The 27,525-nt window shown below is 37.6% G+C and overlaps 1 protein-coding gene across 6 annotated transcripts in view; it reads right to left on the bottom strand.

Annotated features, from left to right (window-relative positions):
* Positions 1 to 27,525, bottom strand: part of MYH10 (myosin heavy chain 10) — a 152,314-nt gene that overhangs the window by 70,319 nt on the left and 54,470 nt on the right. For all 6 annotated transcript variants that reach the window (XM_021674717.2, XM_021674721.2, XM_021674719.2 and 3 more), the window contains 5 exons: positions 21,949 to 22,041; positions 5,618 to 5,681; positions 3,397 to 3,495; positions 1,482 to 1,625; positions 1,158 to 1,253 (listed from right to left, as the gene is read on the bottom strand). In XM_021674717.2, the coding sequence (XP_021530392.1) occupies positions 1,158 to 1,253; positions 1,482 to 1,625; positions 3,397 to 3,495; positions 5,618 to 5,681; positions 21,949 to 22,041 (496 nt within the window). The remainder of the gene's footprint in view (positions 1 to 1,157; positions 1,254 to 1,481; positions 1,626 to 3,396; positions 3,496 to 5,617; positions 5,682 to 21,948; positions 22,042 to 27,525) is intronic.

Raw genomic sequence — 27,525 nt, 5'->3', positions numbered from 1 at the left:
ATGACAGCTTAGTACTCCTGGGCTCAAGCCATCCTCCTGCTTCAGCCTCCCAAGTAGCTGGGACTACATAGCTACCATGTCCAGCCTCCTTGCCTTTGTAAGAGGGACCTGATCCTCTTCTATTTATGTGTCATTTAAAAATTTCAAAGCCAAGCTATACTAACATATGCTTTACTCTACATTTTAGATGGCTCCATTTTAAGTCTATTTAACCATGTAAAAGCCATACAGAGGATGGAGGATGGAGGCCCAACCGCCAGTCAAACTACTTTCATTGAATGCTACACGAATGGTCCTGGAAGTCATCAGCCCTAAGTTGAGGTGCCACAGCTTGGTCAGGAAATGGTGACCAAGAAGCAGCAGGAGGGGCAGGTCCCTTAGAAGAGCCACACAGAATTAAATTGTTATCAAGTCTCAAATTGGTTACAAAAAAGGATTATTTCAAGGGCAGATAGCGTGACTTTATGCCAGCCTTCACTAGCCACAGTAGATTGTGGATGCCTCCATGAGGCAAGATAACTAACTTATTGGAGTAATCAAGCAGTCGAGGCAATATAGAGATTCCTCACTTTTCTTTTTGTCTCCAGACCATCTGAAGCAAACTGATATATATATTTAAGTATACAATTTAGATATTAAAACATATTATTTAAATATTAAATATATTGTTTATATATATATTTTTTTGGTTCACAAACTTTTGTTCCTGACCAACGCAAATTTAAAACCATTTTCCACATTTTAAAATGGGAACATTTCCTCTTAAAATCTAGATTTCCATTTTTCTTTGAAAAGTCACTTACTTTTGGCAAGACTGGCCCTGTATTCCTGACAAGGTACATGATGGCTGGAACTCAGCAGCTACAGTTCTCTCTCAGGTAAGCGTGTGGCCTCCTGTGGCTGAGTTCTCCTCCCTCAATTCCCAAGGACTCCTCTATACTAAGGCAGAGACCATGGCCATTTTTCATCCTACGCTCTGTCCCCTGCCCTCATTTATAGAATCAGGGGGACCCTCGTATAAGTACACGAGGTTGTCACTCTACTCGAGAGTCCCTTGGGAAACACTTCAGAGGTGCTTTTATGCTTGCATTGTCACACATTCTTGGAGTGCACACAAGCCATCGAAATAGAAATAAAGTGAGTATTCATCAGTTTACCTGTATTTTCTGGCATGGAAGCTTGATCAGTATTTCTCTCCTTTTTGAAGGAAATATTTCCAAACTGTAGCACTGAAGATACTACTTTAAGCATTGCTTCATATTGATAAAAAGAAAAAAAATTAATATTGCCTCAAAATGTAACAGAGAGATACTCTATTTTATGCTAAAAATTAGCTATACAAAACTCTTCAGTAAGATATGTCTTTTCAGGATTTCATACAATTCATTAGTTTCCCAATCATTTTCTAGTTTAGGTGATTGACCCCAAATTTCTAAGTCTTAGGAAAGTGAGTATCAGGATCTTAGAGAAATCACACATACATAGAATTTCTTCATGAGAGAAGCCCATTATACGCATTGCTTCCATAGTCTCCTGGAAGTTATCTTTGTCTTGCTGTCCCGGAATAGGAATATAGCCATTGGAGAGAAACCTGTAGTTATTAAATCCTTCAAGGAGCAAATCGGCTAAAAGGAAATATAATGGAATAAAATTTAATAAATACTCATAAAGACAACTAAGCCACACCTGCATTCAACCTGTGCCAATGTCACAGGAGAAGAGGGGTCACCATGCAACCCATTGCCAGCAAAATGGTTTTTATTAAAAATATATTCATGTAAATACACAAACACACATTTTTCCATTATCTGTACCAACGAAGGAAAAAGATGTTAACAACACAAAAACCTTAACAGGAGTTTTTGGGACGGCAGTTTGTACAATATTCTATTTGAAATCGGTATCTGGGAAATGATGTCAATTTTCCAGATTTCAAGACTTTATGGTTTTCAGATTTAAATATTTGAGCCCTCTTTTTTGAAGAAAAGCTTTTAAATCCATATTATATATTCCTATCTTAGCAAGTAGTCTGCAGTAAACACTATAAAGTTAATATGAAAACTATCACAGACATAAGCTAGAGATATAGATGATGTGGACCGAGCAAGTCCCAAACACAGCAAAGGCCCTGAAACAGTTTGTCCAAGCCAGTGTGCTTGGTGGTTAACTTGCCTTTAGAGTGATGATGTGATGTGACGCAGCAGACTATTATAACAGGTACCCCCACTGACTACTTGTACTGTAGGGGACATGAATTAAAGAGAACTTACTCTATTGATAAATGCATTCTTGAGAGCTAAAGAATATTTCTCAAGAGTGCTCAAAATAGCACGGCTTTGTATCCTTGTAACAGATGTGCAAATGTGTTCCCAACTTTCTTTGTGACTGACTCTCTTGCTCTACTGCAGAGAAGTTCTATAGGTCATCCCATCCCGTAATTCTTGCCTACATCACATTTAATTTCTAAGGGTACTGCCTGCTGCTTTCTTTTCCTATTTCTTTCAAGACTTTGATCATCTGAAGTAATTTACCCCTATTGCAGTTATTGCCAGTCTGAAAGCCTAAGTGTTTTCTTCTCTTTAACGTTACATATTACATACTCTTGAATTTTTAGTCTTTCCTTGGCAATAACTCTATTTTTTTGTTGCTTGATTTTTCCTTTGCAGGTCTTTCTCTGATTAATTTTTGGGTTCAATGGTTTCACAGATGTCTGTGGTTAGCAAAAGCCTAGATGCCAGATGAGAAAAGTATTAACTGTATATGTGTCTATTTTGATATCTAGATAATATCCTATATAACAATCATATAGAAACACTAAATTTGAGAATCAGAAGAGATGGGAAAGTTATGCTCTTCTCCTCTCCCTCATATGTTGCTAAGCAAAATTCTGACCCGGACTAGAACTCTCCTTTGTACCTTGCCCAACTCTAAGCGTCTAGTCCTTGTGATTCATGACATTCAATCTATCAATCAGTCGAAATCCACCATAGGCTCTTTCTAGTACTAATGGAAGCAATAACATATGTATTCAGTTGTAAATTTAGAAATTAAATATTTATTCTACTTAATTTTATTAGGTAAATTTCTTTTCCCTTACTTTTATATTTAAAAATGTTGAAACAGAATTGTAAAATATACAACATTTGTCTTCTAATTTTAAAAATTTTTCAAAAGAAATAGAAGTACAAAAGATTATATTATCTATAATATCTGCTGCTTAAAATAAAGTACTTACCCCAAGGCATGGACGTTCAATTTCATTTTGATTTTCATGATTTAACCAGCTGGAAATTTGTTTTGTGTATAAAAAATTGTTTCCCAAAGTTGTTTTTTGTCAAAAAATATTTAAAAAGATGTTCCAGTGAATATAAAATCGTAAAAACCTTTGTAACTTACATTTTAGGTGTTCCCCTGCTCCAGATAACAACTGGTAAAAGATATGAAAAGTACGTTCATCTTTAGCTTGACGAACAGCACGAGACTTTTCCAGAAGGTCTGAGCAAAGATGGTTAAGAATTAAATTATTTAATTCTTAAATAAATAGAGGCCATCTTTCAGTGTCTATATAAACTTAAATCATAAAACATCTTCTTTCTCTGATATATATAAAATATCCTGCAATGAACTATTCTAAATGATTGTCTTCCATCTGTGAAAAAAGAAAATACATGCAACTTATGCTCCTAACTAATCTTCTAGAATCATTGGTCTGGGAAGGAACTTAAAAGATTATAGGTGCTGGCCAGGCTCGGTTGCTCACGCCTGTAATCCCAGCACTTTGGGAGGCCCAGGTGGGCGAATCAGGAAGTCAAGAGATTGAAGCCATCCTGGCCAACACGTGAAGCCCCACCTCTACTAAAAATGCAAAAATTAGCTGGGTGTGTTAGCATGCACCTGTGGTCCCAGCTACTTGGGAGGCTGAGGCAGGAGAATCGCTTCAACTGGGTAGGCAGAGGTTGCAGTGAGCCGAGATCATGCCATTGCACTCCGGCCTGGTGACAGAGCAAGATTCTGTCTCAAAAAAAAAAAAGGTTATAAGTGCTTCCCTCACTCAGCTCTGCTTTACCCCATCCTTCTCCTAATGTGGATTACATTCAAAGAATATCATACTATACAAGAAACTGTAAGAAGCTATTAAAAATAAAGTACAGTTGTTTAAGGGAGGAGAAAGAAGCTCTATAATACCAGATTAACACAATTTTATAAGTAAGGAAGCCATGGCACAAGGAAATTAAGTCAAAATAGAATAGCTAATAAGCAGTACAGTTAGGAATCAAAAACTTGTCTGGATTCCAAAATGCATGCTGAGTGCCCACAGTGCTACCTTATTGAAAGCCTCCTACATTAGAGGTACTGGCCCCTTCATATCCAGCAGCGCATGTAACTTTCCCAAATACCTTGACAGCTACGATGAGATTAAGCACTAGTCTTCCCTCTGCTGCTCTGAAGAGCCAGTGCAGCCAGTACCTACACCTGCTGCTACTCATGCTGCCTGGGCTTCCCAGGGGGCAGGCAGCATAGTCTCCAGCAGCTCCTGTGTTTCAGATCACTGCACACTCGGCTGTGTATCTTATCTGGGGTTCAGATCCACAGTGTCTTGATGCTCCTGGAGTGTCTATGAGTTGACAGTCACACTGGGCGCTCAGAGAATGTGTCTCACTGCTTTGAAAGATGATTGCCTCTTTTGAGGTAAACCTTTCCTGTGGCCATCAAAGTGAATTAATTCTGTATGTGTCAGATAGCCTGAATTTTAAATCAGACTATCCCACACATCCTCCACATCTGGTGAAAGACACACTCATGTGAATCATGCTCTGACACACCTATATGAAGAAAGCTGAACTGCACATTTATTCTCTGTCATTTTCAAGTATTTCCAGTTTTTGCTGGCTGTGAGTATATTTAGAGACATAAAATACTGTTCTTAACCAGAAAATCATAGTCTATCCCTGAAAGGATAGAAACAATTATTTCTATCACTGGAGATTATTCTAACAAGAGTCAGAAAATTGTTATCTATGTATGCCTCTTCCTAATTGGCACACTATCATTCAGAATCATTTCTATTTTATTACAACTCTAATCAAATGTGTTTTATGTATGTATGTATGTGCATACACATTATAAACTTTCTGATGGCCATTTTAGGCAGGTGACATTTCTTAGGACTATTCTATGTATTTGACATTTTATTTTTTTCTTCAGCTTTATCCTACTTAACACTAATTGAAACTACTTTAACTCTATAATCTTATAAGGATTGTTTCAATGAGCACATGCTCATCCTCCTAACATCAGAAGTAGATGGTAAAAAGTGGGCTAACAGCAATAGGGGAAGTGAACTGCATTCATCTATATGTTCCATATCACACAACCACTGTGGCACTCTCCACATTCCCAGCCATGTGAATAGGCTATGGCCTGGTTCTAAAAACAACAAAACATTTTGGAGTTAATATTCAGTAGTCAAAAGTATTAGAGCAAGGCACAATATCTCTGGGCTCAAGTTTTATCTATTATCTGGATTTTGGGAGTGATATCACAGAGGGTTGCCATGGGGCTGGAAGAAGACTAAATCATTATTTATTTTGGATTATACAATTATAAAAAAGGATACATGTTTCAATGTTGGCTCCAACGATATAGCCAGTTACATCAAAGTTGATCCGAATAAATTTGCCCTGAAAATAAATTAAAAAGAGAAAGTTGAAAATAATAAGTATATACTGGATCTGAACACTATAATAAACTAAGAAGACAACATGCCCTACCGAGTGTCCGTGAATTAGTTACAATAATGGATCTTATATATTGCCTCAAACAAAAAGAAAAAAGAAAAAAACAGACCTTGATACATTTCAAAAAGTAGCAATAGAATAGGCTACTTTCCTGGACTATAACATAATAAAATTAGAAATTATTAACAAAAGGAAAGTAGTGAGATCCCAGTCATTCAGAAGTTTTTAAAAGCTCTTCTAAATAGTCTGAAATATGAGAGATTTTAATAGTTTTAAAGGACCACTCTATCCAGCACTATAATGGTAGATTTAAAAATATGAATAATATACATGATTTCCTAAAAAATAGAAATCCATTTTAAAAAAACCCCAGAAAACTTAACCCATAAAAATAAAAAATTGTAAAATAGAAGTGCTTCTTTAAAAATGCTGAGTGAGTCTTATGAAACAGTTTTATGAATTTCTTTTCTTTTTTTTTTGAGACGGAGTTTCACTTTTGTAGCCCAGCCTGGAATGTAATGGCATGATCTCGGCTCATTGCAACTTCCGCCTCCTGGGTTCAAGCAATTCTCCTGCCTTAGCCTCCTGAGTACCTGGGATTACAGACATGTGCCACCACGCCTGGCTAATTTTGTATTTTTAGTAGAGACGGGTTTTTTCATATTGGTCAGGCTGGTTTTGAACTCCTGACCGCAGGTGATCTGCTGACCTTGGCCTCCCAAAGTGATGGGATTACAGGCGTGAGCCACTGTGCCTGGCCTAGTTTTACAAATTTCTAAGGAACATTTGATTTCTTCACTATATAAAACTGTTTTAGGAAAAGAGAAAAAATAGTGATTATTTCATCATTCATCTTATAAAGTTATCATAACACTGAGTACCCAATCTGGTAAAGATATTACAAGGAAAGCTGGGCATGGTGGCTCATGCCACCTATAACCCCAGGAGTTTGGGAGGCTGAGGCAGGTGGATCACCTAAGGCCAGGAGTTTGAGACTAGCCTTGCCAACATGGCGAAACCCCATCTCTATCAAAAATATAAAAAAAAATTAGTTGGGTGTGGTGGCACATGCCTGTAATCTCAGCTACTCAGTACTCCTACTGAGGCAGGAGAACTGCTTGAACCCGGGAGGCACAGGTTGCAGTGAACTGAGATCATGCCACTACACTTTAGCTTGGGCGACAGAGTGAGATTGTCTCAAAGCAAAATAAAAGCAAATATGGTATGGTTATATCTTACTTATAAAAATATACAAAAGGCTACATTAAACATTTTGCAAAACAAAGAAACAATGATCAAGAATGGTTTATTCTAGGACTGCTAAGAAGGATTGATATTAGTAAACATACCACTATTATTCATCATACCAACAGTCAAGGGATTGGAGGGCTGCCTTTGAGGAAACTGACACAATGTCTCAAGTTTATTGGGAAATGAAAAAGGACTTAGAATAATCACAACAATTTTGAGAAAGAAGATCAGAGCTAGGGAGTCATACTATTCAATTTTAAAAAGCTATGAATTTATTAGGACAGTGTGGTATCGGTGTAAGGACAGAGATAGAGATTAGTGAAACAGAATAGAGTCCAGGAATAGATCATGTATGTAAGCTAATTCATTTCAACCAAGGTGTCAAGGTAATTTAATAGGGAAAGGATAGTCTTTTCGATAAATGGTGCTTGAAAAATATACAAAATGAAACAAAACAAAATAAAAGAACCCTAGACTTTTATCTTACACCACATATAAAACTTAACTCAAAACAGATCACATACCTAAATATAAGGGTCAAAACTGTAAAACTTCTCAAAAAATAGGAAAAAATCTTTATGACTTTAAATTAGACACGGATTTCCTGGACAGAATGCAAAAAGCATGAACCATAAAATAAAAAAAACGGATAAGCTGGATTTCATCAAAATTTACAACTTTTATTCTTCAAAAGAAAATGAAGAGAAGCCACAAACTGGGAGATAATATTTGTGAAACACATGTGATAAAAGACTTGTTGCCAGTCTAACAGTAGGACAATAGTAGGACAAACAACCCAATAAGAAAACTGGGTAAGTGATTTAAATAGACATTTCATCACAAAAGATATGTGAATGGCCAATAAGTGTATGAAAAGATGCACAATATCATTATTTAGGGGAATATAAGTAAAAACAGCCACAGTGAAACACCACTATATACCTACTAGAGTGGCTACATGTTTTAAGAAAGATCAGCAAAGATATATAACAACTAGAACTATCAGACAACCCCAGTGAGAAGACAAAATGGTACAGCCAGTTTGCTGGTTTCTCATGATGTTAAACACAGACTACTTATTATATGACCCAGCAATCCCACTCCTGGGCAGGGTTTCACCCACAAGGAAGGAATGCATGCCTCTACACAGACTTGTACATGAATGTCCACAGCCACTTTATTCTTAATAGCCCCAAACTGGAAACAACCCAAATGTCCACCAACTGGTGAAGGGATAAAGAAATCGTGGTATAGTCACACAATGGAACCCTACTGAGCAATGACAAGGAATAAACCAGTGACACACCCAACAATTGGATGGATCTAAAAAGCATTCTGCTGTGTGAAAGAAACTAGACATGAAACACTACATACTATATGATCCCATTTACTTGACATGCCAGTAGTTACTGAAAACTCTAGGGACAGAAACAGATCAGTGGTTTCAGGGGGAGGGGCAGGAGTGGAAACAGATGACACAAAGGCAAAAGGAACCTTTCTGGAGTAAGGGAAACATTCTGCCTCTAGATCATGGTGCTAACTGCACTATGCACACATTTATCTAAATGCATTGAACTGTACACTGAAAAAGGTGAATTTTAATGTATGACAACAATTTAAAAGCAATCAAGGGAGCGATCTTAGGAACGCCTAGATAAATGCCAATTTTTAAAATATAACCCAACATCTATTTTACACAGATTAACACGACCCCTGTGCAAGAATGACATTCAGATTCGTGAAGTGTTCTATAACATAATGATAACTCAATTCTTTGTATTTACTATAAACAAATTAAATATGCTTCCTCATTAAAGTGAAAGCTGTTAGACTTACACTCTTCTACTTGCAGCAACAGGCAGCTTGCCCATCCTTTTACTCACTACTTTAGGGGTCTTCTCACAAAAGTGTTACTTTTTTCAGTGTATTAATATTTACCTTATATTAAAAAATGAATAGTCAGTTTGGGATGCTATCTACTACAGAAGTTTCCCAACTATATTTTATTATATGTAAATTACACCTTAATAGTTGATTTTTTTTTTAAAAGGATCATTTTCTAAAATGAATAATCCATTATATTTTTGCTCAATATTATGAGCTTTCATTAAGAACTCACCCTATTTTCCTATATAAAAAAAACCCCAAACCAAGCTAGCAAACAAGGTGAAAGGGAATGTATGTGGGGAGTGTGGCAGAAGAACCCTGTGAATATACTGACTTCCTGCTTGAGGAGGAACAAACTGTGATCAGTTCGCAGGAGTAAGTTCTATCTCAGGTGTGTGTCAAGGAGCTCCTCCTGGTTCTCCTTCACCATTGCCAAGTGTCCTTCTAACTCTGCTCCCACCAAAATTTACATATTCTATTTCATGTTATCTGACAGTGCTGCTCTGCACTAACAGCTTGATAAAATCAGGCACCATGCCATCATCATAAAAGAGGGACATTCCATGAAGGGCCTGCTCCCGGTGCTACTAAACCACAGAATGTTCAAGAGGGAGTTGGAGTAAGAAGCAAAGGCATTTTGTAACAAACAGACTCTTACTACATCTTATAAAGTCATGAACAAAAAACCACTTATGCCACATAATAAGTTATCAAAACAAATGGCAAAAACAAAATTACTCTGGACATGACAGTGAATGTGGACAACATAATAGAAGATACAAACTTAGGACTTCTTTAGAAGTTAGGATGGTGTCAGTCACCAAACCTGCAATACCCACTAGCCTAGATACTGATCTTATGGCTTGAAACGTATTGAGGTAATGATTTAAATTCCATTGGAGACCACAATGCAAACCCATCATTATGAGGCTGCCTGACTGTTAGTGGTGAGCATTTAGTATTTTTCTTCTATGGAGATCTTGTTAATTAAGAGTCACATAATAAAATTGACAGTTTGTTTGCTTGTTTGGTTAGTTTTGTTTTGTGGTGAGGAGAGAAAGTTTTGTTTGGATTTTTTTTTTTTTTTTGAGACAGAGTCTTGCGCTGTCGTTAGGCTGCAGTGCAGTGGTGTGATCTCAGCTCACTACAACCTCCGCCTCCCGGGTTCAAGCAATTCTCCTGTGTCAGCGTCCCGAGTAGCTGGGAGTACAGGCACATGCCACCACGCCTGGCTAGTTTGTTGTATTTCAGTAGAGATGGGTTTCACCATGTTGGCCAGGATGATCTTGATTTCCTGACCTCATGATCCACCCGCCTTGGCTACCCAAAGTGCTGGGATTACAGGTGTGAGCCACAGCACCCGGCTGGATTTTTGTTTTAATAAGAGAAAAATCATCCCTTCTTTTGAGATAGGCTAAACAAATAAGCACTTTACACAAATAATATAATTATGACATTCAGAGATGCTGACCTAATGTTTCCCAAACTTAAGATGAACAGTGAGGCTGTGCTTTGTTAACATGTGAAGAACAATGTGGTCTGTGCAATTCTGCACATAGCAAAGAGGTGCTATGGGAACACAGAGGAAGAAAGAGAGAAGGCCTTACAGAAACAGTGCCATCTGAGCCTAGCCATCTTAGTGTTTACTAGAGACATTAGCTGCTTCATGCTAAATGATATTTTAAAGAGAGGTTCTGTGCTTAAGTTCACTTGAAAACAAAACAAAAAAACACTACAAAGAGTAGGAGTCCTTGGCACACTGCAATCTAATTTCAACTTCTTCTAAGTTGCAAGGGAACCAGTATCTACTATTTTGAAGAGATACAACATTCTGGGTTAATAGCTATTTTAAGTAGCAATAGTAGGCACCCTTCCCTCTTCTGCCAGTAGGTTCTCACTTATTTTTGCCCTTGCATTGTCAGAATGCAATAGCTGAATATATAAAATTCTGATATCTCATATTTTGTTGACAAGAGAAAGATCTTTTTTGCTCTGTAATTATAAAACATGTTCATCTTTAGATTTGTAAGCATCAATCAGAATGGTCAACCCAATGAATTTTCTCATTTTACATCATCTATTTCCTTCAAATAATTTTCATATACACACCTGCTTTCTGCATTTGTCCACTTATGTACTGTATGAGGTACATGTTGGTACAGAAACATCATACAAGATTAAAGAATACTGTTATTTCAGCAAATGATGGTCTAGGTTCTTGTTGCAAAATACTAAGGAAGTCCTTCCTACCGAATGACTACCTGAGTGCTAATGCCATGTTTCTTTTTTGCCCTTAGAAATATATATTATTCTTGAGTTTGAGAAAATTCTAGGCTATCATCTGAAGACTCAATCTGATATTGCTTATAGAATCGATTTAATCATCTTTATAGTCTATCATGCTATCTGTCTCTTTGTATTCATCTTCTATTCATCTAATGTTTGTGAAATGTTTTTCTGTCAACTTTCTTCTCATTGATATTATGAGTGGAATGGAAAACATGATTTTTCAACTATGCTCGCTAAAAGTATTCTACAAAGATGGTTTCTCTAGTTTTCTTTCATACCTATTTGAAAGACAATGCAATATTTGGGCTGATTTAATAAGTAAATTAAAAGATGATGCAGTAATTATTACTGTAGCATCCGTCTCAGCAATCCCATTATTCTTACCATTTTATTCTTTTTTAGCATACTTGAGAATAAATGAGTTAATAATGATATCATTTAGGATGATCAAATAGCAAAATATTTCAAGACACAGCAACAAATAAGATCACTAATATTCCTAATGCAGCTTAGATTTATAAAATGATTCAATTGACCCATATGTAATTACAAGAGAGAATAAATTTTATTCTATTAAAAAAATAAGTGTATTTTGTCCTTGTTTTTTGGAAGATCCCTAAGAAAGATTTAAGTTAAAAAGCTATCAATCCTTATGAATAGTTAGAACTATTCAAAAAAGAAACTGAAATTGGGTCCTGATGTTATTTTGAGGGTTAAAGTTCTTTATAAATTTTAAACAGCTGTATTATCTATACAATACCTCATTGAGTTAATAAAAATATTGCTATTTTAAGAGACAGTAGTCAAAAGGCAATGTCATTACTACAAAGCTGCTGAAGACACAGTACCAACATAACTGCCTAGGCAAATGCTTTCTTAAATTTCTCATTGCAATGCTGCAGAAAGGTTCATCAAAATCATATGGTATCACCTAGTTCTTATTTTAAGAAAGCATTTCACTAAAAAAAAACCCAGTAATACAAACTTTTAGCTTTCACCAACATGTGTGTTTAACTTCTTTATTAAGTATATATCAACACGCTGTTTAAGCTTTCAACTCTGAATACTATTTCCTAATTTTTTTTCTTTACCACCTCAAATAAATTAGAAGTTCAAATATCCATCAAACAAAACAAATTCTTTATTTGGGCAATATGGTATACAGATGATTAACTGTGCATTAATTTGGGCAAATTAATACACAGATAACTTTGAACTGTAAACAACTCTGAAATCTTAAATATTATTTACTGTATATTTAGTGAATTTATTTTTCCCAAACTTCATGGGAGATTAAAATAGGAAAGGAAGTTAGGTTCAAAGGAAAAATGGGGCTTTGTAGTCATCACTGCCACCTGAAGCCACCTGCCTCTAACCATGGTCAATGCCACTGTGTTCTTCTGACATCATTGTTGATGGTAACTCCCTGGGCTGCCACATCTCCTTCAAGCTGTTTGCTGAGAAAGTTCCGAAAACAGTGGAAAACTTTCATGTGCTGAGCACTGGAGGAAACAAATTTGGTTATAAGGGTTCCTGCTTTCACAAAATCATTCCAGGGTTTATTTTATCTGCCAGGGTGCTGACTTCGCACACCATAATAGTGCAAGTCCATCTACCGGGAGAAATCTGATGATGAGAACTTCATCCTGAAGCACACAGGTCCTGGCATCTTGTCCATGGCAAATGCTGGACTGACACAAATGGTTCCCAGTTTTTTACCTTTGTGGCCAAGATTGAGTGGCTGGATGGCAAGCATGTGGTCTTTGGCAAGGTGAAAGAGGGCATGAATATCATGGAAGCCATGGAGTGCTCTGGGTCCAGGAATGGTGAGACTGGCAAGAAGATCACCACTGCCAACTGTGGATAATGCTAATAAATCTGCTTGTGTTTGACCTTAACCACCAGACTATGCCTTCTGTAGCTCAGGAGAGCATCCCTCCATCCCATTTGCTCACAATTTCCTGTAATCTTTGTGCTCTCACTGCATCTCTTTGGTTTCCTTATTCCCCTCAACATCTAGCTGGATTGCATTTAAGCTTATGATTATAAAATAAAAACTCAGTAACACAAACAAACAAAGGAGAAATGGGAGAAAATTAAGATTTGGGGCCTCTGAACAGGTGACCTATAAAGAAATCTTCCAAAATAATTTAGACATGTGGTCACTTACTTAGATAAATAAGCAAAGTCACTAACATGCAACACTCTATTCCTCATCAGTTTCCTTGCCTAATGTCCTTTTCATCCCTAGGGTCCATAGTGGCTCTAGCCATTATAGTGAGGGTCAGTGAAATATCTTTTGGCTAAACGCAAAGGGCCAAGCAAAGAGCAGTGACAGAAGAGATGCGCGGAGAACAGAGAGGACACTGCTACAGAGGCCTGTGGTGTGGGAGGAGGCAAAAGAGAACAGTATTTCTGAAAACATATTTAGTCACCAATAAATCTCAGTTATGAGCCAAAGCACTAAAACTTATTCTAGTTTAAAAACACTTTAACAAAAATCTTATGAAGTTGAAACTGATCAACTTTCTAGCTAAATGACATTGACACTTAGATATTTTACAAGACATAGCCCAGCACTCTGACAACTTGACAAAGTGAAATTTTGGAAGCAAAAAAGAAATACTTTACTGAATATCCCACGTGATCTAGGACTTAAATATTCCCCTTCATGTTGGATACCCTGGAAAATCAGGTAAGGTGCAGCAGGCCATGGGACCTGACGTCAATGGAGTGTTGGCCATTTGGCCAAATGAGCAAAAATGACTTTTTATTCTTCCTTGGGGACCGGCTGAGGGAAGAGAATAAGATCTGTTAGTTGAAATGCTTTCTCCTTGGCCGGGTGCAGTGGCTTACATCTGTAATCCCAGCACTTTGAGGGGCTGAGGCGGGCAGATCACCTGAGGTCGGGAATTCGAGGTGAGTGTGACCAACATGGAGAAACCCTGTCTCTACTAAAAGTACAAAATTAGCCAGGCGTGGTGGCGCATGCCTGTAATCCCAGCTACTCGGGAGACTGACGCAGGAGAATCACTTGAACCCGGACGGCAGAGGTTGTGGTGAGCAGAGACGAAGCCATGGCACTCCAACCTGGGCAACAAGAGCAAAACTCCGTCTCCAAAAAAAAAAAAAAGCTTTCTCCTCACATCTATAATACTTTCAGAATTAACATTTTTATTAAAACACACATCTAGACTAAATTGGAAAACAAGGGTTTTACTTTTAAGTGGGAATTCTATCTTTTAAACATTATGTGAAGAAATCTGCGCTGAAAATGCCCATTCCATAATCGATTTGCATAAAGGTCAGATTATGGTACTTAGAATATTCAATCAGAATTTCATTAGTAAAAACAAAAACATGGAAAACCCCCAAAACATGACAAGTACATTGTGTATTAATTATAGCTACACATTTTGATAACGCATGTTGTATATCAATCCAGAAATAAGTGAAATTACACATGTACTGTGAGAGTTCTCAACAGCAAAGACAACTAGAATTCTTTCATATATAATCAAATATAACCTGTTAAGAATTTCAGTCAAAATGTGCAATAGGAAAACCTGGATATCTGATATTTTGATACCTGATGAAAATAAAAAGAGCATTATCTAATTAGTTCCAAAATTTTGTTTGTTCTGAATTGATATCAATTTCTGGAACCTTTTCTGGGTGATTATAATGTACCTACAGTAATAAAACCTAGATTAGTTATTAGTTAGCAACTTAATACAGGGGCAATGCAGGTTTGTTTCATATTCTGAACATATTTTCCCCCTTCTTAATCTGGTATCTAAAGTTGTGACACGATCTGCAATATGCATTAAAACACATCAGCACAGATAGGGTACTATGCATGTGTGTTCACTATTTGCCCTAAATGAGAAAACCCATTCTAGGAGTAATGAGCTAGCACTTAATCCAAAGGCCAGATGGCTACCTTAAATGCTTTAGCTATCTTAATCTCCAAACCAAACCAGAAGCTTTGTTGTTAGTAAAATGAGTTTTCACAGGCACTAAGTGGCCTCATTACTTAGTATAATGGATAATGGATATTGGAAATTACTAGGGCAACATAAGTGGCATTAAGCCATGGACTGATTAGAAAGAGATATATACATTAACCTCAAAAAGAGACTTAAGAAAAAGAGAAATAAATAAATAAAAACAAAGAAATACACAGACCTTCCCCACTCTGGGGTGAAGGGAACAGGTGTTGAGACTCCAGCAAGTCCAGGAGGCTGTATTGTTGGGAGTGCTCCTAGAGCTTGAAACTAAACAGCTGCATGCAGCCAGTAATCTGGAAGATGCTGGTTGCCTGGTGCAGACCATATTTTGTCACTGATACTGTCACATTTGCCTCAGTAAATCTTTCAGGTAAAGGTTTGCTCAGAGAAGTTAAACAAAACTGGGCTGCATGCAACTTACACAACTGTTTTCAGCACCTGCCTGCTGATAAATAGATATGAGGTTGCAAAATCCTGATGTGCTTTCATTATAACTTGGTCACCAAACTGTAAGGAGGATACCTAGAACCCTTACCTAGCTGGCTCTAACTGCTAGAGGATGCTTATCTACCAAAACGTACATAATAGCTGGAAATTGCCAAACTGGTTGAAGTCAGCTTGTTAAAAAAAAAAAGAGAGAGCGAGAGAAAGAAAAGAAAAAAAGGATTTGTGGAAACAGAGAAAGTGATTCTTTTTTTTTTTTTGAAACGGAGTCTCACTCTGATGCCCAGCCTGAAGTGCAGTGGCATGATCTTGGCTCACTGCAACCTCTGCCTCCCAGGTTCAAGCAATTCGCCTGCCTCAGCCTCCCGAGTAGCTGGGACTACAGACACGTGACACCACACCCAGCTAATCTTTTGTAGTTTTAGTGAAGACACGGTTTCACCATGTTAGCCAGGATGGTCTCGATCTCCTGACCTCGTGATCCGCCCACTTCGGCTTTCCAAAGTGCTGGGATTACAGGCGTGAGCCACCGCGCCAGGCCGAGAAAGTGATTCTAACTAAAACTCTGCGAGGGAAGATGTATCTGCTGATCCAAACAATCATTTTGAAATCGAAGTCCCTGTTTTTAAAGTTTCATTATGAGAGATTCATTTTACATAAATCTCCTCCATCTGGAATGCATTTTACTTCTCCATAAACAGAGAACTGGACTAACTGTGAATGATTATTTTCATAAGGATAATGCTCTCCTAAATAAAGAATCCCTTTAATATAAACCATATGCTAGTATCTTTGAAAGAAAATATATTCTTCAGGAAATTAGTCATCTATATTAGATCAAAGAAATGGAACCAAATGGATTCTAAAGCTTATGGAGTTTAGAGTCTCAAATATTTTCACTGTAAGCATTTAGCTTGTAAATATGACTATATGAAATTTCACTGTATACACAACTCATTTTTTAACATCCTATTACTCTTAGTATGTCACCGATCTCAACCCAAGGCCTGGCCTGCCCATGGAGCCACTGCCTCCCACCTGCTCTCTACCCATGCTTCTAAAATGGGGACATGCATATCCTCAGAGGATCCAGCACATGTACTACCTTCCCTAAGCTCAACAATACCATGGCATGTTGTTGAAAACATATTAAAGTTATAACCAATATGAAGGTGTGCTCTACAGGGCTAGATACATTTGTCCACTGGTACAGTCCCAGGGCCTAGAAGAGTGTATGGCACTTTGTAGTGTCTGCCACATTTTAAGTAAATGAATTCCATAAATATGCCTACTGCATACCAACACCCTGTGGGGCACTATGCTGGGAACCAAGGATACAAGGTCCCTACTGTCAAAGATCTTAGACATTCTACTAGGAAGGACAATAAATAAGCAAAGCAATTAGTTACAGCTCCTGATTGGCGCTATGAGGGAAATAAATAGGATACTGTGACAAAGAATAATAAAAGAAATCTCCTCAGATAGGGTTTTAGACTAAGTAGCTAGTTGGGAGAAGGTAGCAAGGAGAAGAAATGTGGACAGATTTGAAACACCTTCTGGATGTTTAACCAACAGGATTCACTGCTGGCCTGGATGTGGGCCATGAGAAAAAGGCCGATTCCTAGGCATTTTGTTTTCCTAGGTTTTGCTATTGTTTTTATTTTAAGATGAGGCAACTGGGTGATTTAAGGGTACCATTTATTGACATAGGACATAAAGGAACAAATTTTGAAAGGAAAGGAAAAATTTTCATTTGGAATATGTTAAACTTGAGGAATCTATTGACATTCATTTAGAGATATCAACTAAGCTGCACAGTGGCTGGCAAAGAATAGGTACTTAATAATTAACAGAAATAAGTAAGAACTCAAATATCAAAATTATACAGAACTGAATTTAAAAGTGAGTTTACAATGGTTTCTTTCAAACCCCAAGAACACCCATGGAGAAATATTAAAGGGAAATTTTAACTGAACATTATTTAATCAATTGACCTAATTATTTATTTTTAATGCAGCTACTAAGATCAACTACTTGTTTTAGTACTGTGTAGGTAACGCCTTAGATAATAGTAGATAGCAATAAACTGTTACTAAAAAAATACATATCAATAGAAGTCGACTTTCTAAGAATGAAAGCCCATAGTAAACAATTTAAAGATACCTTTGTTTATTGGTCGAATTGAAAGCTATGTCTAAGAACAATGCCTCAATAAAAAAATCTGTTTCCTACTAAAAACAAATCAGTTTTTACTATATTAGAATGGACTTAAATGTTATTATATAGTAGTGCAGGCACTCTGAAAGGTGGTACTTCAGCTGAAATGCATTTGTTGAAGATTTGGATTCAATGGCTGATTCTTGCTCCTTCCCTATGTGCTGCTTCCAGGTGGCTAGAAAACAATCTAGTTCTTCCTACCAACAGAATGTAAAACAGGTTTCTATCAGACTTGATTACCAACCTTTGTAATAGGATGTATAAATAACAAGCATTAAATAGAGTCATGTATTACTCTGCAAATAAATTTCAAAATATAATTACCTTAATTTAGACTATCATTTGAAGGAACGATCTAGAGCAGGGTTTCTCAATCTTAGCATAACTGACATTTTGGGGTTGATAATTCTAAGCTGTGGGGATTGTCCCATGCATTGGAGGACTTTTAGTAGCATCCTTGGCCTCTACCAACTAGATGCCAGTGGCACATCACTACCCATCCCCCCAGGTAAACAAACGAAAATATCTCCAGAGACTGCCAATGTCCCTTGCGGAGCCTCCAATTATGAACCACTAACCTAGACTCATGCCAATTACAGATTACAACCCTATATACATCAATGATGGAAATCCCTGTAAGTATTCATGGTAACCATGATAGCCAAGACAGCCTCACCTCAATGATCCCCATCTCTGGTATTCACAGTCCCCTCCTACACAGTATCAGGGTTGGTTTGTATGACCAATAGAAGACCACAGAGGGATGGCATGTGATTCCCAAGGCAGGGTGTTTAACTTCTGTCTTTCTCTGTCTTGGATCACTCACTCTGGGAGAAGCTGGCTGCCATATCATGGCGACATTCAAGAAGCCCTATGGAGAGGCTGCCTCCAACGTCAGGAACTGACGCCTCCAGTCAAAAGCCATGCTGGACTGGGACTTCCCACCAAGAGCTACCTGAGGAAGATTCGAAGGAGATCCTCCCACCTCAGTCAGGCCTTCAGATGACTGCAGCTGTAGCCAACAACATCTTAGTGACGACCTCTGAGGAGACCCTGGGCCAGAGTCACCCACCTAAGCTGCTACTGACTTTCTGACACACACAAACTGTGAGATAATCGATGCCTGAAGCCACCAGGTTTTAGGATCATTTGTTATGTAGCAATTGGTAACTAATACAGAATTATATCTGTCCTAAACACTAAAATAATGAGTTGAAACACACCCTGGCAGGGAGATAAATCTTATACTTAGAATCACTACATTCTTTACCCAAGGACACAAATGACAGCTTAGTAGCAATTTATCTTTTCCAGGAAAAAATGAGACAACTGAGCACAAAACTGTTTCTCTTGAATTTAGGGTATGGTTTTAGGGCTGGGGGAGAATCAGAATAGGTTAGTAACTTGATTTCTGTGGTAAGATAAACGATTTTCCACAAAGAAGTCCTTGAAGATCTTGATGGTGATTCACATATCAAAGCTGGCAGCTCACTGTTGCTTCTATCCTGTGATATAGCCACTAAACACAGGGCATTTCAGTAGGAAAATTTCAGATTTAATTGTGGCTCAGGCTCAATGGGGATGATCCAGAAGAATGACAGAAAGTCTGAAGGAATGCAGTTTCCTCAGATTGTTTATAAATCCACAAGTCAAGTCACAGGCATGCCTCCTACTGACACAGGCACATTAGTTATCCTGCTTTGCACATAAATAGCTAAATTAATTACTAGACGAACTTGGATAAAGCCAATCTTAAAATTTTATCTTACTGGGAATAAACAATATTCCAAGAAAATACAGTCCTATTTCTTAAATAACTCGGAAAGCGCCTTACATGAAACTATCTCTGAGGGTGCTATGGGCTGAAATTCGTCCCCACGCAAATTCATATGGTGAAGTCCTAACCCCCAGGACCTCATGATGGAACTGTAATTAAACTGTAATTTAAAGAAGTAATTAAATTAAAAGAGGTCATTAGGGTGGGCCCTACTTCAATATAATTGGTGTCCTTAGAAGAGATTAGGACACAGACACGCACAGATGGAAGACCATGTGAAGACACAGGGAGACTATGACCATCTACAAGCCATAAAGAGTGTATAGTGAAACAGCAAGAGAATTAACATAACTAACTCCATTTTTGTTTAAGGGGCCTTTACCCATTCCTGCATACGGGCAAGGATAATTTTAGAGCATTAATATAATATGCAAAAACAGCAATCAGGTAGCTTTTAAAACGAACTCTGAGATTAAAGGAGAAGTGTGTGAACAACTATGTTTCAGTAAAGATTTATAGGAGCACTGTGACTTGACTAAGGACAAAGATATTCCCAATCTCCTCAGACCCTTGCTGGTGCCCAGATGTCTGTGGTCTTCAGTTACCTCTTCATCCCAACCCTTTCCCCTTCTCCCTGCCTTAACATAAAAACAGCCTAAAATGTGTTCTGACTTGAGAGGGTCCTCTGGGACAGTAGCCCACCATCTTCTTTGTTTGCTGGCTCGCCAAATATAAACCTGCTTTTCCTCCCACCAACTCTCATTTCTTGTGCATGGCTTTCACATGGCAAGCAGCCAAACTTGGGTTCAGTTACAAGAGGCCTAAGAAGAAACCAATCCTGCCAACACCTTGCTCAGACTTCTAGCCTCCAGAATTGTGAAAAAATACATTTCTGTTGTTTATGCCTCTCATAGTCTGTGATATTTGTATATGGCAGCCCTAGAGAACTAACACAGAGGGCTTTCTGGTTGCGCTTGTGTTTGCTGGGTCCTCTGTGATCCAAAATCTGGTCACTTCCACTAATCATGGCAACCACGCCATCGGAAAATTAACGTGCAGACCATGATGTTACATTCTCAGTTTCAAAAAGCATATCACAATGACACTAGATCCCCCTATTATCTATCAGTAAACTGTTAAAACTGAGGTCTCTATTACTCTGACCTTCTTGACTTTTACCAATACTTCAGAGCAGGGAGAAAAAAAGAGAAGAATTAATTTGAACAACTTAAGTGGAAATAATTGAACAATGAGGTCTTTCTTCAGTCTAACTATGGAAGGGGTTTCTGAAACTTGATGACCATAATTGAGGGCAAAAGACTTACTGGAGGAATGTCCATTGTGTTGAATATGGGTTTAGAGATGATTTGCTGTGACAGTGTTGAAGCTGAGCAGCTGGGGTGGAGAGGGGCCGTGTCCCCGAAGTAACAGAGACCTGGCCATCACTTAGGATAACATTCTCGCGTCAACAGGTACAGGTAGTAAAACTGAGAGGGAAAGGAAAGCTTTCAAGTTGAACAGCTAAGGAGAATTTTTAGGCTGGGTGTGGTGGCTCATTCCTATAATCCCAGTACTTTGGAAGGCTGAGGCTTCCAGTGATCCTCCTGCCTCAGCCTCCCAAAGTAAGGGACAACATAGTGAGACTTCCATCTCTAAAAAATAATAATAATTTTAAATTAGCCTGGTGAAGTAGTGTGGGCCTGTAGTCCCGGCTACTTGGGAGACTGAGGCAGGAGGATCCCTTGAGACCAGGAGCTGGAGGCTGCAGAGAGCTATGACTGTGCCACTGTACTCCAGCCTGGGTGACAGAGCAAGACACTGTCTCAAGAAAAAAAAAAAAGGTAAAGAGAAGTAATAGTAGTGACAAATTATTCTGAAGTCCAAATCCCACAGAAAATAGGAAGACAGGAAAAAGTCAAAGGTCAGTTTACTACATCTAATGTGTTGAATGTTTACTATGCCTAGTGCTGTGGTAAGTGCTCAACGTGCACACCGTTTAATCTCCACTCCAATTCCATGACAGGTGTTATTATCAGGCCCAAAGATAAAGAAATAAGCTCAGAGAGGTTAAATTACATAACCATAAAATAAGACACAGAGTTACATATTTCTGTATAATAAAATAATTAAAATTACGTATACATTCCCTTTTCTAAAAAATGTGATTACTAAAAAACTAAAAATTACATGTGAGCTTGTATTACGTCTACAGAACAGCACTGTTCTACACTACATCTATTAGCTTCTTAAAATATAGAAAGAAAAGTAATTGATTTGCTTAATCACAGAAGACATTTAACTAGAAATCTAAGGAATTAAAAGCTTTAAAACTTACAAAACGAGATGAGTTATCATTTTTCACAGTCTTCGCATTTCCAAATGATTCCAGAATTGGATTTGCTTGCAAAAGCTGCCGTTCAAGTTCCCCCTAAAAGACATTACACACACACACACACACACACACACACACACACACACAGACACACAAATAAGAGCAGATGCATGTTAATCTAATGTTTTTACTCAAGTTATCAGGGAAAATTTTTTTAAAAAGAAACTGCATCTTTTCCTCAGATCCTTCATTCCATCTGCCACCATCCAGCAACTTTTGTTGGCTTCTTAATCCTGGTTATGGTAATAAACTCTACTAAAAGAAAAAAATTAGCATCTATAAAGTGATCACAAGGAGAAGAAAATGTCACACTGAACAGAGAAGATACAAGCATGGGGCACATAAATCAGGCAGAGAATTTCAAAAATAAAACAGACTGGCTTTCATGAAATGAAATTTCACATGACACTCCAATTAAGAACATATTAATACTTCTAAAAAAAGAGAACATATTAATACTTCTGTTTACTTTAACTCCGCCTTATGTGAAAGCTTTAAGGCAGTTAATTTAACAGTTACTACTGTATTGATATAACACTTTCCAGTTTTCCAAGGAGTTTCATATAATATCTCTATCATACAGACAGGGCAATGTCTTCACCTCCACTTTCAGAGGATGGTAAAGATGTTGATGCTACTGACTTGCTCAGATTTGAAAGGCTGAGTAGACAGTATTTGGTATAATGTCCGCTTTAGTCAGTGTCTTTACTTACATGTAAATGAGGCTGTAAAACACATTTTACAAACAAAAGATGTATATTAATATGTACTTTAATCACGAAAGACAACAGAGAGCTGTATGAGAAAGCACGATGCCATTTCTGGCCATGAAAAGCACTAAAAGTGATGCTATGTTTCTGGAATGTAATTTCAGAATTATATTTTGTGACCTAAATAAACCTGCTTTTTCCAAACATAAATCTTACCCCTATATTTTAAAATACCCACAGTATTTTGGACCTAAAGAAAAACCAACTAAATAAAAACTGCTAGGAAATGTGATACTCTAAGCAAAAATGATGCATATAAAGAACCTCACATAAGGCTTTTGAATTAGTGGCATTTGCCATGTGATGCACTGTATCAGCAGGAAATTCAAAAAAAGAACAAATATATGTCATCCATATAGTTCTGCCATGCCACCCTGGTGTGAACTGTCACTCAGCTGAAAGGGTGGGGAAGTAAGTGTTCCTGAGGCACATTACATAGGAAGGGGACCTGCTCCGTGTACGTCCTTTACAACATGATCCGGCACGTCCGCATGTTCACAGGTCTTAACTACAATCTACAACCATGTTCAACCGAAACCAGTCAGGAACCAGTCTTGTTGAGAACCTCAAGCTACATCGATGTCATTACATGGCATCACTTCATTTTCTTGGCATTAGACAGTTTCCTCCCAGCACAACAAATCTTCTGGTTTCTTAACTTCAAAACCCTTACCAGACTATTTTTGCTGTTAAGTTTTTCTATACCATTACCTGCTGCCAAACTTTCTTAAGCATGGTATCCCGAACAACTCTGATGACTGAGAGCCATCACTAAAAATGGCAGTCATTATTTGGTTGTAGAATAGACTGCATTTCCCCCAACTGGGTCAGCAGTCACTTCCATCAGCATTCCTATGACTAATATCTTGCAAAGCCCTTGGTATACTCACTTTGCATCAACTGTTGGGTCTCTAAAAGCCTTTTTGTTTTTTTAAACCTAATTCAATCTATGTGATGAGAATGTGGAAACTTGGAAAAACACTGGCATTCTGGTAAGTGGGGCATTACCTTAATACTAAATATCTACTGTCAGACTATGGATTTCTTAAAATCACACACTATCCTACCAAGTCGTAAGAAAAAGACTTTCATAGTCCATCTTTAAAGAGTTTTCCCAACTTGCAGGTAAAGCCAGTAATGGATAGCTTATTTTAATATTACTTAGATATGGCTAAAAGGATTATTTGGGTCAAATTTTTTATTGGTTCTTTACTTTTCCTGTGTGTGCGTGCGCACGTGTAAGAGTGTGTGTATGTATGTGTGTGTGTGTGTGTGTGTGTGTGTGTGAGAGAGAGAGAGAGAGAGAGAGAGAGAGAGAGAGAGAGATCCACTGATTCTATTCTTCTTGTGTTGGCTTCAAGTAACCTGGTTGTATCCCCTGTGCCTAACTCAGTATCAGGTCAAAATGACGCTTGGGAAATGTTTGCTGAATGAATGTATAATCAGAGGTTCCACTGGTGTCCAACCCTTTAAATGTGAGGACTTTTTTGCTTATCTGTGATGGCAGATATCATGAAAATAATGCACAAACCTTTTTTTTTTAAATAGTTTTTCAGCTATTGTTAGTGTATTGTATGCGTAGCCCAAGACAGTTTTTCTTCTTCCAGTGTGGCCCAGGGAAGCCAAAAGGTTGGACACCCAGAATCCTAGTAGTATTTGGGGAGGGGATGGTCGTGAGCCAAAGGCAGCAAGAAGATTTATGGGTCCTCATAGCCACCACCATTGTGGACTCATGCACTCCTCCATTCCTGCTGTTGGTCCCACGACATTAATAGTGTCATGGTATTTTTGTGGACATTGGGGAGATTAAGTAATAATCTCAAAAACTCATAAATAAATGCCCAAAAACCTGGCACAAAGCCAATTATCATAGCATATAGAAATTAACATGAAATAAGGTAATTTCTGTGTTGACCAATTTCATAATTAGATAAATGGTGCTAACAAATCTCAACCAAATTATGAAGGCATTTATAAACCATCAGGGGGCAGTGACTATTCACTTTTCCTCTAGAAGTGGATGGGCAATGTCTCTTGTTTCTATTCTATAATATTATTTTGGAATATTTTTTTAAAAAAGCAGGCTTAGCTATTGAAATGATTTTTAAAGTTCTAAATATTTAGAGTTATATAATGCTTTAAAGGTTTACCAGTAATAATGAAAACTATACCCCTGGGTTTATTACATAGTATATAATATACACTTCACTATATGATATAGCATTAGTTTGAAATGGTTAAAAACATATACCTCTTTCAAAACTCCAGTTCAGGGAGCAAGGGGACTCAGGCTGGGATTGGGCTATACCTTGCAGGCCTGGCAGGGCTGAGCTGCAGAAGTGTTAAAAGCAGGCAGCAGCAACCAATCACATATTGAAAACCAGACTCTAATCTCAACTGGCAGGCTCTAATTACTTACTACTTGCTATCCACCACCTTTCTGTCTTGGTTCAGGACTGTTTAAATCAGGTTGAGGAAGGATACAAAGTTGTCTTGAATATGACTGGAAAGACACGGAGGCAAGTGGGTTGGCTTGAAGGAATCATTCGTAGGGGATGATCAAGTTTTAGAACTTAATCATTTTCAAGTCTGCTCTGAAATGGCACTGTGTTGAGGCTTTGGAGTGGCAATGAACTCTGTGCTAGACTTTAAGGGTCTCTAAGAGCAACCTCTTATGAGGAAAGAGGGCACACAGACGCTGCATCTGCAGTCAGCTGGTGGATACTAAGGGGATATAGCCAAGTAAGACCTTTAATTTTGTTATAAAAAGTATAACAAAGTTTCATAGATAAATGTTTATTTAAAGTTTACTTAAGTATTGTGACTTTAATTTTGAAAACTGATTTGCTTGCATTTGTTCATATTTTGAAAATGAAGACAAAATTTAAAAGGCAAACATAAAAGACTGAGCACATCTCTCATTAGGATGGCTTTAATAAAAACACAGGTGTCTGTGTTTGAGACACCTGTGTTTTTATTAAAAACATCGACACCAAGTGTCGATGAGGATATGGAGAAACTAGAACTCTCACACGTTGCTGGTGAGAATGTAGGATGGTGCAGTCTCTTTAAAAATGCTTAACAGAATTACCATATGACCCAGCAATTCTACCTCTAGGTATCTACCCAGGAAAAAAGAAATGTTCTCACCATAACTTGTACATGAGTGTTCATAGCAGCATTAATTATAATGGCCAAAGAGTAAAAGAAATCCATATCCATTAACTGATGAATGAGTAAACAAAATGTGACACATATTTAATATAATAGAATATTATTTGGCCATAAAAAGGAATGAAGTACTTATATGTGCTAGAATCTGGATGAACCTTGAATATATTATGCCAAATGAAAGAACTGCCAGGGAGGACCACATATTATGATTCATTCACATGAAATGTTCAGAATAGGCAAATTCATAAAGACAGAAAGTAGATTAATGGTTGCCAGGGGCTGGGGGGAAATGGGAGGTGACTGCTGATGGGTATGGAGTTTCTTTTGGGGTGATGAAAATGTTCTAAAATTGATTATGATAATAATTGCATCATGTAAATATACTAATAACACTATATTGTATACTTCCAATGGGTACATTGAATGGTATGTGAATTATATCTCAATTACATTGTTTCAAAAAAAGAATGAGTAGATAAACAAGCAAATAAAGAAAGGATTGACACAATCAGGAGCCTGGAAATGCCCTCCCCTTTGTGTTTACAATTCATACTACTGTTTAGTGATAAAATGCTGGATGTATACAAATAGTTCCTCGGAATTTAACTTTTGCTTATAAAGTTAAATATAAAATCATAGGCCAGTGGTATCAAATCAATCAAAAGAAACTGTGACCCTGCAAAGTATAGACTTTTCACATAGTAACTATAACTTTAAGGCAATCATTCAAGTGGGGTGAAGAAGTCGCAGATAGTGGCACCCAGCGGGGGGACAAGTAACTTTTTGACAGGACCCTTCCTGGGTGTGACCATTTCCTACCATGCTGTTAAGCATTTCATGTTCTTCAGTTGTGTTGGGGAAGAAAAAGTGAGAACAAGTATTCTTCTAATATTTCTAAAAACATCAACATAGCTACTGCTTAACCACTATTAAAATCAACTCGGGAAAAGCAGCACTGAAGATTGTGTGCACAGTGGGCTCATGCAGTACGACATGCAAATCGGCAATGACTGGGAAGCACGGCCCACAGAAGCTGCTGCCTTCTTTGGGAGAACGTGCTTCCCAGGGATTGATTTGACCCAAAGTAAAATCAAGGTGGGGTAGGCATGCTACTCACATACAACAGGGATCCACTCTGTAGTTTAAAATGACATCAAAACAAAATGTTAACAACAATGATGTATGTGTTCTATAGGGAATTTGGAAAACATAAATCTGTGTATTAACTGCTTAATACTATTGCAGTAGTGACACAAGTACATATTAAAAGGACATTTAGCAAGTACTTCTAAAGCTTACAGAAAAGCTGGTTTCTGGTCCAGATTTTCCTTCTTTAATTGGCAAAGAAGCTTTTAAATATCCTACAGGATAATGATTATTTCATTAACCTTTTGTATCAGTGGTCTATTCTGTAGCTAAAGGAGCAAACAGACATCACAGGCCTTCATGAGTACAGTACAGCTTTGGTGGCTGGCAATCTCTTAAGAATCTTAAAAATGGTACCTTAAAATCTGTGTCTATGACAATTCCTTAGATATTTCTTTATATTAACAAATCATTTCCATAACTTGATGTT

This window comes from Aotus nancymaae, unplaced genomic scaffold (assembly GCF_030222135.1).
Source record: "Aotus nancymaae isolate 86718 unplaced genomic scaffold, 86718_ANA_hifiasm-v0.15.2.pri h1tg000018l, whole genome shotgun sequence".
NCBI lineage: Eukaryota > Metazoa > Chordata > Mammalia > Primates > Aotidae > Aotus > Aotus nancymaae.
This window is presented reverse-complemented; position numbering and strand designations above follow the sequence as displayed.